The sequence below is a fragment of the Meleagris gallopavo genome, chromosome 16, assembly GCF_000146605.3.
Source record: "Meleagris gallopavo isolate NT-WF06-2002-E0010 breed Aviagen turkey brand Nicholas breeding stock chromosome 16, Turkey_5.1, whole genome shotgun sequence".
NCBI classification, from domain to species: domain Eukaryota; kingdom Metazoa; phylum Chordata; class Aves; order Galliformes; family Phasianidae; genus Meleagris; species Meleagris gallopavo.
The window spans coordinates 7,183,887-7,197,685 of NC_015026.2; the positions used below are offsets into that span (position 1 = coordinate 7,183,887).

The 13,799-nt window shown below is 47.9% G+C and overlaps 1 protein-coding gene across 1 annotated transcript in view; it reads right to left on the minus strand.

The window, feature by feature from the left end:
* The window catches only part of PKD1 (polycystin 1, transient receptor potential channel interacting), a 50,038-nt gene that overhangs the window by 13,973 nt on the left and 22,266 nt on the right, over positions 1 to 13,799 (minus strand). Inside the window, exons 15-25 of the mRNA XM_031555853.1 lie at positions 13,462 to 13,608; positions 11,284 to 11,427; positions 10,023 to 10,302; positions 8,889 to 9,105; positions 7,694 to 7,844; positions 6,856 to 7,008; positions 4,546 to 4,690; positions 3,092 to 3,694; positions 2,459 to 2,615; positions 907 to 1,159; positions 61 to 256 (exon numbers count right to left, since the gene is read on the minus strand). Of these exons, the coding sequence (XP_031411713.1) occupies positions 61 to 256; positions 907 to 1,159; positions 2,459 to 2,615; positions 3,092 to 3,694; positions 4,546 to 4,690; positions 6,856 to 7,008; positions 7,694 to 7,844; positions 8,889 to 9,105; positions 10,023 to 10,302; positions 11,284 to 11,427; positions 13,462 to 13,608 (2,446 nt within the window). The remainder of the gene's footprint in view (positions 1 to 60; positions 257 to 906; positions 1,160 to 2,458; positions 2,616 to 3,091; positions 3,695 to 4,545; positions 4,691 to 6,855; positions 7,009 to 7,693; positions 7,845 to 8,888; positions 9,106 to 10,022; positions 10,303 to 11,283; positions 11,428 to 13,461; positions 13,609 to 13,799) is intronic.

The window sequence follows — 13,799 nt, forward strand, 5'->3', positions numbered from 1 at the left end:
TCTCAAGGGAACTACACAGACGACACCCTTGCAATCAAGCACAGAAGTCCATAGGCTAACCTGATCCTCTGCCCCAGCCAGTTTTCACCAGGATCTCGTATTTGTACAGCCCATTCTTCCCGCAGAAGGGAATCACCCCAACTCGGTTAATGTCAATCATGTCCAGCTTGTGTACAATCAGTGCAGCCACTGAGTAGGTCACAAAGCAGACAGCACACGTCAGCAGAACGATGTAATTGAGACCTGAGCCTGGAGCCTGAAAGAAAAGAACCATGTTGAAAGTCACTCTCCTTCCCCAGGAGGACCCCAGGAGCTGTGCTGCCTCCTTGCTGGCTGTAATCATCACTCACATGCGATACCACATACAAACAGAGACCTGTCCCCGTGCAGACTGTGTGGTCAGGCCTCACTTGCTCACAGTCCCTGCAGAGCATACTGCAGCAGCCAGCTGAAGCTTGCTGTAGCAGCTGCAGAGAGCTCTCTACTCCCACCTACGTCACGCTGACAGAGATGGAAAGACCTGAACGTCCCTAGGAAGCTGGGAGCAGCTGGCAGGTGCAAACTCTCCAGGATAGAACAATGCTGGGTGACAGCTGGGAGGAGCATTTGCCATGTCATGAAAGAAGTGAACACTACAAAGTGTTCAGATTAAAGAATAAAACCATCTGCAAAGGTCTGTTTTTAGCAACAGCAACTAGGATTCATGATCAGAGGACACAGCATCCCTGTGAGCTGTATTCATCTGGAGTTTTCAAAGGCACTCAGGTATGTGTGCTGGTCTGCCATCTGGGAACAGGCCAGCCAACATCCAACCTGAATGTGATTCTGATCGGATCCCAAGATTTCCAGGTGACAAGTTTGCTAAGACGTGACAATGCCACACAGCATCTGCTCTGTTTTACTCACAGGAAAGATGAACTGGACCGAGTTGGGTGGGACAAACAGACTGGCCCCAAAGGCAGTGAGGTGCTGGGTTAAGCACACAGCCTGGTCTGGCCTGGTCTCCTCCAGGGGGATGATGCCTTCTGTCTTCCACCGTTTCTCCTGCTCGCTGAAGTACTGGCACAGGGAGGTGTACAACCCCAGTGTCACCTCCACCGGGGACCAGCTGAAATGGTTCGTGATGTTGAAGTAATACTTCTGGATGGTGTCATCAGTTCTGGAGAAGGAAAGGACAGCAAGAAGACATTATGAGCCTGCTGGCTGAACAGATACAAATCCATTCTGATGGATCAGTGCCCAGCCCCCTGCAGGGACAGACGAGGAGAAAAAGCAGTGAGCACAGTATAATCTGCACAATTTCAGACTGTACGAACTCCAGAGCTACACAGATCACTAATTCTTCTCCACTCTTCCTATTATTTCAGTACCTGGGAGCACTACTTTGCACATCCTCTTTTCTTCTCTGTGCTGGCAGTCCTGCATGGCTCTCCCACCCGTTCTTCCCTATGTCCCACTGACCCCCAGGATACTTCCATAGCAGCTATGATTCTTGGCTGTGAGCAGATTTGCTCATTAGGACTATTAATCCCTCTTTGAGCATGCTATTACCAAAAGCCATGGAAGTTGTGTCAACTTACACAACAGTGGCTCCACTCTTGCCCCACCTATTCCCAAGTTGCCTATCTGTCTTAGATAATGCCTAGGAATGGCTCCTAAATAACACGAGGCATGAACACACACTCCCGAGAAAGGCAGCAAGTCAGTAACTGAAGTTACAAGAATGATTGCTCTGATAAAAATAAGAGTTTTACTGCACAACTGTGGGAATGAGTCCCAGACTACTGCAAGCAGAAGGCAAGCAGTGGGAAAGGGAGCCACAGTCCATGGGGGGGTCTGTGTTCTCCTCCTGTGTTGGGAAGATGAGCTCTAGAAAACTGAGGTACTTTTGTGAAGGCTGCACTACAACTCAGGAACTGGACTAACAAGTGTGGTGCTTTGTTCCAGGAAATGCTTTCATGAGATGCAAGAAGCAGTCACTGTATCTGCAAAGGTCAGCGTGAGTCACTTGGGGCAACAGATCTCTTAAAGGTGGGCAGCTCTGGGAGCGGGGAAGAAAGTCTGGACAAGCAACAATCAAAGACACTATATCAGCTGGTAGGCAAGTGAGCACAGAGGTCAGCAAGGGGAAACTCATCACCAGGATAAGTCTCAGGTGAAAGGCAAACCACAGAGCACTGAACTGCTTTCACACCAGCAGCAGATGATGTTTGGGAAGGAGGAAGAGCCAGGGTGGACAAGGTGCCATGCTGGAGTATAGGAATTGCAACCTGGAGCTGCCTGTCCAGGAGAGCTTTCTCCTCTGAGCACAGAGGAACACTGTGGATAGCCACAGCAGCCTGGCAGAGCAGTCTGGCATAACTCATAGCAAGGCCCTGAGCATCTCTCACATACATCCATAGGGGGTGTGGGTGTGGGAGCTGTGAATGGCAGGGATCACAAGGGAGGATTCTCTTACAGTGGTGAAGTGAAGAAAGTGTAGAGCTTGTGGTCACTTCCAGATAGGGCCTCCAGGCTGATTTTCTTTGAGGCAGTGCAGTTGTGCTCATTGGGCTCTGGTTCATGGTGGAGATAGGCCATGATGAATGGCTCAGGCTCACTTGCAACGTAGCGATCTACATGGAGAGGGAGAGAAAGAACAAGAAGTACTTTATAAACACCCAGGAGAGCTCAACCACATGCCTGCTGCCAGCAGAGGATGCTCAGGGAGGAATATGAGGAATGCAGAAAGTTGGGAGAGATACTTTTCCAGACTGCAATCTCTGCAGTTCAAAGGATTCCTAAGCAGGAGGCTCTGGATACCATTGGACCTGACCCAGAGATAGGGCAAAATCTCTCTAGAGCTAATGTGGCTCACAAAAGAGCTGGGAAAAGCAAAAAGCTTCTCAGTGTCACAACCACAAGCAGGAATTACACCAGGGACTGATAATGCCCATGACAATTGGAACCTCAGCAGTGCAGCGCTCACTGGTCTGACACCTCCTGCCAAACACATCCCTTGACACAGCCCTCCTTTGCTGCAACACCCTGCCCCCATCTCCCAAGGAAAGAAAAAGCAAATTGCACAGAGGGCTGGCTCAGCCTGAGCTACCATTCAAGACTTTGTAAGTGAGTCGGAAGTGCAGTCCTGCTTCTCGAATGTTGTTCTCCATAGTCACAATCAGGTTCACAGATGTTCTTGCCTCGATGACTTCAGTGCCAGCAGACAGATTGTCGGCATCTGTATTATTTGACACCATTACAGTGATGGCTCTCTCCGAGTCCAGGCTGCCAATGGGGATCTGCACTCCATTGTGTGTTTGAAACTCCATGGAAGCCACCTTTGTGGACACAGTGTAGTTGCTGATGTAACCAAACGGGAAAGGATTGGAATCCACTTGGAACATGACTTGAATGACATCCGTCAGGTTGGAAAGGGTGGTGTTGAAAGCCTGGGGGATGGAGAACTGGCAGTTTGGCATGTTTTCATAGCAAAGCAAGTTGAAGGGATCGGACCTTTTGCCCGTGGCCTTAATTTCTCCTCCCACCAGCTCAAGGGGCTCCTCATTCAGCACTCGAGACTTCATGAGGATGCGCATCAGGCTGGAAGACAGGTTGTAGGCTTTGGGAGCTAACAGCAAATTGTGGGAATCTGCAAGCAGTTCCTGGGGCTTGGATTCTTGTGAAACAGTATTGACAAGGTGAATTAAATCGCCTGTCAGAAGAGAAACAAGAGCACAAACAGAGGAACTGGTAAATAGTCAAGATAATCTGCAAGAGTCTAGATAATATCTGACACCTTCCCGAAACAATCAGACAAGTCTTTCCTTACTGTCATCTCACCACAGCTCTACTCTGTGCACATGACCTTCCACGCTGGAAATGTTCAGTAGCCTGTAGCTAAAAATAGAGCTGCCAACTCCTCCTGCAGTTTCTCAGCTCATCTACAGTGTTTGGTGGTGAAGACTTAATCACCACAGGCTTTATTTTCCTCCTGGGAAGCGACTGCAACAGCAGATTGGGAAACAGTGAAGAGATGGATAAATCAAGCACGTTACTAAGGTTTTGCATTACATAGTGCAAAGCACTCAGAAACGTATGATGAGCAGTACAAAGAAGGTATTCTGCTTCCCACTAGAGTAATCACTCTGGAATTTCCATACAAGATTCAGGGCTGCCCCAGTGAAGTTTGGTACCCTCTTTGTTTGCAACCAGGAAGGCAAGCATCTGGAAGCCATATCTGTTATTCGCTGTTTATGAAAATAACAATTCCCTAAAGTACTGGTGAGTTTGTTAACAACTCTCATATTTAAATATCCACAGAGACAGTTGCCACAGCTAACCCTGGGAGAAGTTCAGGGAGAATAAAGCAGTGGGGGTGCCATGCTCTAAATCTTAGACACTATTTCCCTAAAATCCTGAAAAGGCATGACCTTCAAGCTCTAATGGCTTCAAGCCTACAGAACTTCCATCAGTCTGCTTTTGCCCAGCAACCTGCACAGGCAGACCTGTGCCCTCAGCAGTGCCTGGTCAAATATCATCTATTCTTGCATGAAAAAAGCCAACCTGTGATGTTGAGGATGTTGTCAGCAATGCCAGTTGGTGTCACGGTGCCCTGGGTCATTTCTCCTTGCAGAATGGTCATCATGCTCTCCAGTTTGTTCAAGGTCCTTGTCAGGCAGGACTTGCAAACCAGCTCCTTGCTTATCACCTGCAAAGGAAAACTGTCTGATTCAGCAGGAACGCTCAGAGTGAAAGATGAAAGCAACAGGGAATTTCAGCTGGCTCAGTCTTCCAAAGACCTGAGAACATTATTTGCATTCTGCAAGTTATCCCTGCTCTTTCCAGCCCCAGGAAGGTATCTCTAGACGCCAGAGTTGCTCTCTTCACACTGAGGGATGCCAAGAATTTGTTGGTGTCTCTGTGAGCCTTCCATCCATCTACCCTCGTTACAGTTTGCCACAGGCAGACACGCTAGGAACTGATGGAAGATGCATTAGGATTGGAAAGGGCAACAAAGAGCACACTGAAATTTTCTGAAGATCATTTGTAAGGGCCAAGCATGTCTCCTGCTGTTGCATTTCATGAGCACCCCTCTGGGGCCACTTTTCCCACAAGGAGCTGTACAGGACTCCATAAACTCAGCTGTCTTCGGTAGAAGTAAGATTTGGCCCTAACTGAATCCATTGCAGTATCCAAACACTCCTGAAAACTGTGGGAGGGATCCTGCCACTCAGGCATGATGGATGGCCCTCCCTCTGCTCCCAGATGTGTCCAAGAAACAGAATGTTCTAGCCATGGCCTGGAGCTCCCAGAACTCTTAAGGGCTGGATGGGAGGGACTGAGGAAACACATGGAAGCTGTTACCACAATCCAGTTCCTAGTTCTTATTCATCTTCTCATTTTAATCATCATAAGATTCAGACGTGATTCACCATATGTTTTGGTAAAGAATCAAAACAGCATCTGCAGGTCTAGAACTCTCCTGTTTTTGCTCGTGTTTGTAAGCTATGAGAAGTGAAGATATGCTAAGTAAATCAGAGTCAGCAAGACAGAGGGAGATATCCAGGTGGCTGGGAAGAAAGGAGAAACTACTTGAAGACTGAGATTCTTTTACCCTATCCAAGAGAAATTCATTCTCATTTACCTGTAGGTAAAACCAAAGAAGTATCACCAGTGATTGACATTTCCACAGGAATGGAAACCTGTGAGCTCTGTGCTGGGATCTCTCAACCATTTGGGAAATTCTAGATTACTGTTTTTACAAATGCTTCATTCCAGCCCAGAGCAAACTAATCCTAGAATGTCAGCTTTTCCCATGGAACAAGAATTCTATTTCTAGACTTAGGCTTTCACAGCAAGACCAAGTCACAAGGCAAGAACATGTGTGAGAGACAGAAACAAACCAACGTGGCATCAGAGTGGGATACACGGAACCCCAAATCCCTGAGCAAAGATGAACAGAAAGAAGTGATTTTTGAGGTTTACAGACTTTGAAATAGAGAAAAGAGCAGAATGGGGCTCTGCGGGTGGCGTGCAGTAGTCTGGCCATCATTTCAGAGACCACCCATTCCCAGTCAGCAAGGCTGCTGACCTGGTGGGAAGGCAATGTGCAACCAATGCCAGGGTACCTGACTGCGCTCCCAAAAAGCAAAGGCTTGGGAGGGAGGGGAAGAAACAGCATGCCAGAGCAGATTGGCTGAGCACCAAAACCCAAGCACATTATATAACTGGGCTCTCTTCCCTTTGCCCATCTGAGAAAACACAGAAAACCACTCCTAAATCCAAGAGGCAGCAGCCCCAGCACCAGGGAGCTGAAATTGCTGGCTGAACAGGGAACACAATGCTTCCAGTCAACAGCAGAGCAGGGAAGTGCTGTATTGTAGAAATAAGGCTGGAAGGAACATCAATCCTTGGCTTCTTCCCTTTCTCAAGGCAGTTTTGACTCTACTTGAGTTACTCCTGATGGAGACCAGCTTGTCCTTGGAGATTATGAGCACCCCCCAGTAATTTATTCCAGCACTTCTCCAGCCTGCTGAGGCCTTTCTTACAGTCTCCATCTGCTAGTTAAGATATCTGCTTGCTAGTAAGCTGCCCTACCAGCACTGGTATGGAGAAGAAGCAGAGAGTTCCTAGGTGCTGTCTTCCAGCACACTAATCACCTTATCCATGCCTGCTAGATCGGTGGCATGGCAAGGAGCAGAGCTGATAACAGTGGATATCTCCACTGAGACCCTAGTGATGTCAACAAATGACACCTACTGTCCCTGTGTGGTCTGTGTGTGGGAGAAAGAGGGACAGGGAAGCAAAAGAACTGAAGAGCATCTAAGCTGCTCCAGGAAGAGCAGAAGGCTGGGGGTAATGATAAGTACGTACCGTGCACTGAGCCAGCGCTGCTGAGATCTGCTGGATATCATCAACTGTGTTCACATTCAGTGAGTTCAGGGTTTCTGTGATATTGTTGCGAGTCCAAGTCCGGAGTTCAAATTCATTCCCAGTCTCAGGTTCCAGAAGCATTGACCGCTCATACTGAGGAGGATCAAAGCAGGCAGAGTGAGGAAATGCATCAGGTTGTTTCAGAGGCTGATGAGCTGCACTGAATTCACCTTTCCTGCACTCTACATCTCCTTCCTGCCTGTTTTTCTCCCCAGATGATGATCTAATGAGCTGGGTTTTCAGTAGAATTTTCTCCATTTCACAAGCGTGCTCCAAGCAATTACCTTAACAGCCTTGCACTTGACAGATAAGTAGCACAGCAGTGTGCTGTCCCAGCAAAGCACAGGGCCTGTGCTCATGGGGATGCTGAGGTGGAGAAGGGTGGCTGCTCAGGAAAGCATGGAGGAAGTGGGAGAATTCAGGCCAAGATTTCTGTTTTTAAATTCAGTGTTTACACCTGAGGATAGCAGCAGAGAGGAAAAACTATTTGAAAATGAAAGCTGCATGAGGGATGTCCAGATCATTGCCTTCCCTGGGACCATTGTTTTATCTTACAACACCCTAGCTTTTTCCGGTCACTGTGTGCCTGGAGACTGTTACTCCTTCTGATGCACAAAAATAACTCCATCTCAGCTCCCAGCATGCAGATATGCTGATTTACACATACAAAAAAAACCTGTAGCAATAGTCATTTTCCTACATAGTTGTGTAAAATCTGGCCAAAGAACATTACTAGCAGAGCTTCCAGTGCTCCCTCTTGTGTAGAGTGCTGCTTTACCTCATTCAAGATGGTGATGAGTGCCAGAGAGTACTCGATGACCTGTTGAGGGTCCCCCTGTTTCACTAAGCCCTGGAGCACTGTGTCCGTTTGATTGTAGAGCCAGTAAGAGAGGCTGGGGAACCCCTCAGGTAAGCCAATTTCCATGGATCTGCCAAGCAAAAGAGTCATTTGGTTGATGTGCAATACTTTCAAACAGGGCTGGGAACAGGGAGCAGAATCTGCCCTTTAGCTGGGAAGGAAAATAGAGGGGAAACACGTTGTTAAACAGTAGTGAAAGCATTACTAACACCTGCCCTGGTAACCCAATCTGCACTGAATGCAGGAGCTCCACGAGCCTGAAGCTTCTTAGCTGGTGCAGCTCTGCGAAGGTGGAAGTAGATGATGCACAGGGGTGCACTGAACTCAGAGGAAAAAATTCAGGTTTAATTTGATGGAGCATGAAGAGCACCTAAATAGGGCCAGTGTGCTGGGAGGAGCTGCACTATTTTTGGCATCACTCCCTGGGGTCTGAGGAACAGCTGGGACACAGATTCTCCTCCATAGGCACTGCAGGACTACACGCTCCTCCTCAGGAGAATGGGACTACTGATCAGCCAGGAGAAGGAGCAGGCACACAGCTAAACCAGGAAGCATTGAGAATGGCTCAGAACACTGCCTGAAGACTCATGGGCATTTGTCACCTGCATGGAGCATGCTGGAAACTATTGGATAAGAGATTTTACAGCCCTGTTGAGGCTTGAGCTGCAATTCCTTTCACCCTATTCAAACTTATGTGCTCTTCACCTCGACTACAGAAATCTCCCCTGGCTCTCAACAGCAAGACCACCTACAGTACCTGTACTTGCTGCTGCCAACTTCACTAGTGGGCTCTTGATGCAGAGAAGGTGGCAGAGCACAAATAGGTCTTCCAAAAATATGATGTCGTGCCATAATCAAATCAAAGTGCCATCAGGAAATTAAGTGGGAGGTCAGGAAAGCAGTAACTTTAGGGAAAAAGGCTGGCCTTTTAGAGATGATCCATAAAGACTGGGGCTGTTTGTGGCAGCAGCATCTCCCGTTTGTTGAGTCTCATCTGGGAGATATCTCAACCAGAAAATGCCGAGCCCTTCAAAAAAAGGATCTAGCAGTTCAGGCATGAGGCAGTGATTCAGGAACTGTGTGCAGACCCAGCCCAGCCTCTCCCCAGCCTTACTGGTTAATGGCCACCACGGTCGCTCCCAGTTGGTCCTGAACGAGGACTGAGACAGACACCACGAAGCCACTCTCGTGAAAGCCCGGAGGCAGGAAGGCGCTGTGCTCAGCACGGCTGCCCTTGTACACACAGAACTCATGGTAGTGCCCGGCGCGGTGGCGAGACGCCAGGAGGATGTACACCAGTGGGTCCTCTGCACTCTCCGTGTCCCGCCAGCCTGCAAAACAAACCCAAACACACTCAAGGGCACTGGGGAGCTGCTGTCACCACCCCGGAGCCCTCGGCTGGGACAGCTTAAGGACTCCACCAAGTTGGACAACGTTTTCAGGGCTTACAGTGTAAAGCGCGTGGCTCCGTCAGGGCTTGCTGCACTGGGCAGAAACCTAAAATTCCCACCACACCAAACATGTACTGGTTTGATGATCATTCTGCATAGCCCAGGCCAAAGACGCAGCCACAACACAGGGAATCTACTGCTGCTTCTCCTCTACCCTAAGCTGTGCATCAGTGAGCAGCCTTCCCAGACCCAGCAGAACTCGTCATTTCCTCTGTAGCGTGGCTTCCCAGTATTTGTGCACAAAGAACATTAACCTCTAATCTTATGGGGAAAGAAGGCTTTTGGAGGCACTTGGCACAAAACTATAGACCATCAGCCAGCCCATTTTTCCAAAGCTGGATTCTTTGTTGCTGTCTCTGCAGCTGGTCAAGAAGATAACTGCTGATGGGAATATCTAGCCCATATGACAGAGATGGCCCCAGTGCTTCATCTTTACTCTTCACAGATCTGTGAGACTGTTTTGGGCATGTATCCTCTTTTTCCTGCCCTTGAAACACCACTTTCTTTCACAAGCACTATCCTGGCCCATCTACTGCTATTCAACTACATGGGTTAGGTGTAAAAAAAGTGCCTTCCTGCCATTGTGATTTCTACAGGGTGCCTTAATTTGAGCACACAGAACTGCTCATGGTCCAAGCTTTGGGGAACAGTGAAAGAAAGGTCCGTTCCTGAACTCACATCTCACCTAAAATGTCCTGGGATATGAGCTAAGGGAAAACAAAACAACTGTGGGAAAAAAGGCAGCTGGTAACTTACTAGGCATGAGAAGGAAGAGAAAGGATTGGCAGCACACTCACCTGTACACTCGAAGTGCACCTTTGCCATCAGTGCCCTGAGCGGTCCTCTGGGAGACAGCCGGCAGGATCCATTGATGGGCGGCTGGTTGGGGAGCAGGTCAATGGAAGCAAACCCTTCCTCCCCTGTTGTGAGGTCTGTGATGTGAAGGGTAAAAGTATAGCCCTCCCCATCCTTCAGTGCTCCTTGCCTCAAGACCAGGTTCATCCCCGTATCACCGGTGGAGGTAGTTTTTTTGTCCAGGATGAGAGACTTGTTTTTAAAGCTGTGTGCTGCCCACCTCTACAGAGGTGAAGAAGAGAAAGACAGGAGAGGTTGTGTTTAAATCTGAAGTTATGTCCCTAAAATGTTTTCAGATTGAGTCTCTTATAAAAAGCAACAGATTTCTAGTGGGAGTGTCTGCCAAATTTGCAGTTGATAATTCAGCCTTAGTCTCGTGTGCTACGGCAACAAGAACTGGAACTTTTCCAAAACGTCTGATGGGAATATTTCCACTGTGAGATCTACTGTAGTCTCTGGGATTACATCACCCTTCGACAGAATATTTCATAATACAGAATACAAAACACAGGAAATAAATTAAGTACTCGTGGAGTCTCCATGGGATACCATGTTTTATGTGCTGTAAGCTGAACGTGTCCTGGACAGTTACTGTTAATAGCACAAATGTACAATTGTGATAACAAGAGGACTGCTGAGATAGCCAGCCAGAAAATGCCATGCAGGTACATGCTTGGCCTGCTGGGAGCAATACAGCTTAGCACTCACAATGGGACTTCCACTTCTAAGGCCCGTTTCATTCAACATGTTGCAAAGAGGATGCTTAGTGGAATCTATAATTAGAGAGCACAAGGGACTTAGGGAATCAGAACAGAGTGAACAACCTCTGCTTGAACCACCAGAATAACGTGTAACACACCAACTAGCAGGGAGAAGAAAATGCTTTACTGATCTTTCAGGGGAAAAAAAGTGGCCTTTGTGTAAAAAGAGCTGGTCATTCATGGCCTGGGCTAAGTCAGGACTTGTCCTTAGTGGATGCAGGCAGACACTGATGTAGAAGTGACGGGCTGTGTGTTCCACAGCCTCCAGGCCCCCCAGAGCAGATATCTCCACCAGGATGCAGCTAGCACAACCTTGGGGAAGGGCATGTTCTGACAGCTTGCCAGAGGACCTGCTCTTTCTGCCCTGTCCTGTCTGACTGTCTCCTTTCTCCCTGAAGTCTACCAAATGCAAACCAACAATCAGCACTGCTGAGCACTTTACCCCAATCTTGGAGTCATTGTGACAGTTCTGGCAGGTCCCCTCCAGATAGACATAGGAGCTTTTGCTGACTTCGTAGACAGACTGAGCTTTGCAGGAAACACACTCCAGGGATACAATCGGGACTCCTCCCCTCTTGATAAATACCTGGGAAAGCAAGAGGCTCCATCAGGAGATCTGAGATGCTGGGGGACAAGAATACAGGCATCTAACAAGTAAGCAGACATTGCAGCACCTGGTTTTCAAGCAGTATGTGCTATCGAAAGAGCAGACAGGGATTCCCAAAGAAATTCATGTCAGACGTAAGCTACATCACTTTTCTTCCACCACTGATTTTTGAGAGCCACACAATGCAAAGCTGGGCCAATCTAGAAGATTCTAGGTTTAGTTTATTTACATTTTTTAGTACAACTCATTCTCAAATTGCCCTGAACCCTTCTTGTCCTTTAGGGTGGGAAAGATGCTACCTGAAGCACTTTGCTGTTCTAACCATCTCTTAACAGCTGTCAGTCCTACAAAAAAGGGATCTGTGTTGCAGCTTGGAGAAATCTAAACGGGAGAGGAGAGCCTCCATCTTAGTGCACATCAAACACCTGGTGAGCACCAGCTCCAGGAAGCAACTGCAACTCTCCTTTGTTTTCTGTGGGTCAAACTCTTGGCATCACCTCTGCAGCTATGCAGTGCCTGCCCTAAGGGGCTGCACCTTTGTGCAGAGCACCCAGGAGCATGGATGCTCTGCACCGTAAGGTGAATATATCATGGAAACACCTACACCTGTCTCTGCCATGGGTCCTGGGAAGGCTGCTACATGGGAAGCATCTACAGCCCAGAATAACAGAGGGCTGAGGGCAAGTCAGAGAGCGTGAGTTTGCTGAGGACATCATTTGCTGTGCAAAGCCAGCACCTGTTCCCTCCAGGATAGCCACAGAGGCCGCCTCCCCAGTTTCTGCTCTGATCTATGGAGCTCGGCGTTGAAGAACATGCTGCACCCCATGACTTGACCCCTGGGCTCTTGATTGCTTTGTGTGAATATTTCTGACACTATCCATATCCCCAAGAAACAGAAACGATGGCAAAACTAGCTAGATGCAATTCCCACTACACATCAAATGCTCTTTGCTCTGCAGATGGAAGAGCCAACTTCTCCAGAGAGCTGGGTCTAACATTCCCATTCTTTGCCTAAAGTCATTTGATCCTCTAGGAAACAGGGCTGTCCAGCATGGGACAGAGCCCTCTTCCCCGGCATAATGAATATTCCAAAGTCAAAGAAAGACAGTAATGAAGACATTACTCAGTATGGCAACTTTTAAAAGAGAATAAATATTCCACAGCACTAAGCCGGAGTGCATCGAAGCTTCATTCATTCCTACGGTATTTGCAAATTTCCTATTAAACTGGAATCATTGTTTTGCACTCATGCATGGAAACCAGATAGTACGGAATGTCCTTGAAAGACTATCAATTTAATTTTTTTCTTTTTATCCTCCAGCTTTGGTTTAAAACCCAGGCAGTAAGAATTTCCACTTTCAGACTAACTATATCTCTAATTGCCAAACACACCATGATGAATGTTACTGACATAAACCATAGCTGCTGTCGGACTGCAGATGCATTCAGTGTTAGGTTTAATTTGACATAAACAACACGCACTTAAGAAATCCTTCCTTAATAACATCCAGAAGGACAGTGAAATTAAGGATCAGCATTTAGGAAGCTCTCTGCAAGCAAAAATCAGGGAAGAACTTGGTAATGTGACGTGTGAAGAGCTGAGAACTGCGTATAGCAGTGGAACAACTACTGACCACGGGATCTTTTGTGTTCTCCCAGAGCAGATGTGTTGCTGCAGACCCCTGGTCCCAGGAACCGCAGCCAGGGTCATGAACACCAGGGCTGTACAGTGAGTCTAACCCCAGGTCTGCAGGAAGGAACAACAGGGACTTGGCAGGACAAGAAAAAAGTGCTGCGTAAGGTGAATATATCAGGGAAACATCTGCACCTGTCTCTGCCAATGACCAGGACAGGACTGCCTACGTAGCCCCAGCAATGCCCTAAATTTAATTTCCCCTGCATCTCTGATGCCTTCCACAGCACTGAGCTGAACTGGTACTGCCCCTGGGATCAGGCTGGGAAAGCAGCAATGGGCACACAAGGCAAAAAGCAACAGAGTTCTGTGGTACGTACGGTTTGATTTGTTGCCTCGGGATTCATACCCTCCTTCCAGACAGTGAGGTTGAAAGTATACTCCACATCTGCTTCTAATACAGCTTTGGGAATTGTGACATTTCCTCCCTTGGCACTGAAATTCAGAGAGCACCCTGCAGCCGAGCTCTGCTTGCAAGGAGAAAAGAACTTTCAAACCCTCCTTGATACGGTGCACATCGGGTTAGTCCACAGCCAAAACATTCAGGTCCACACAAAGCCCAGTTACCATCACAGAGCTTTCTGTGCAATGCCACCACCAGGGTGGGACACACGGGGTGGTGTGTGAACGACAAAGCACATTAACCTGCTCTTCACGT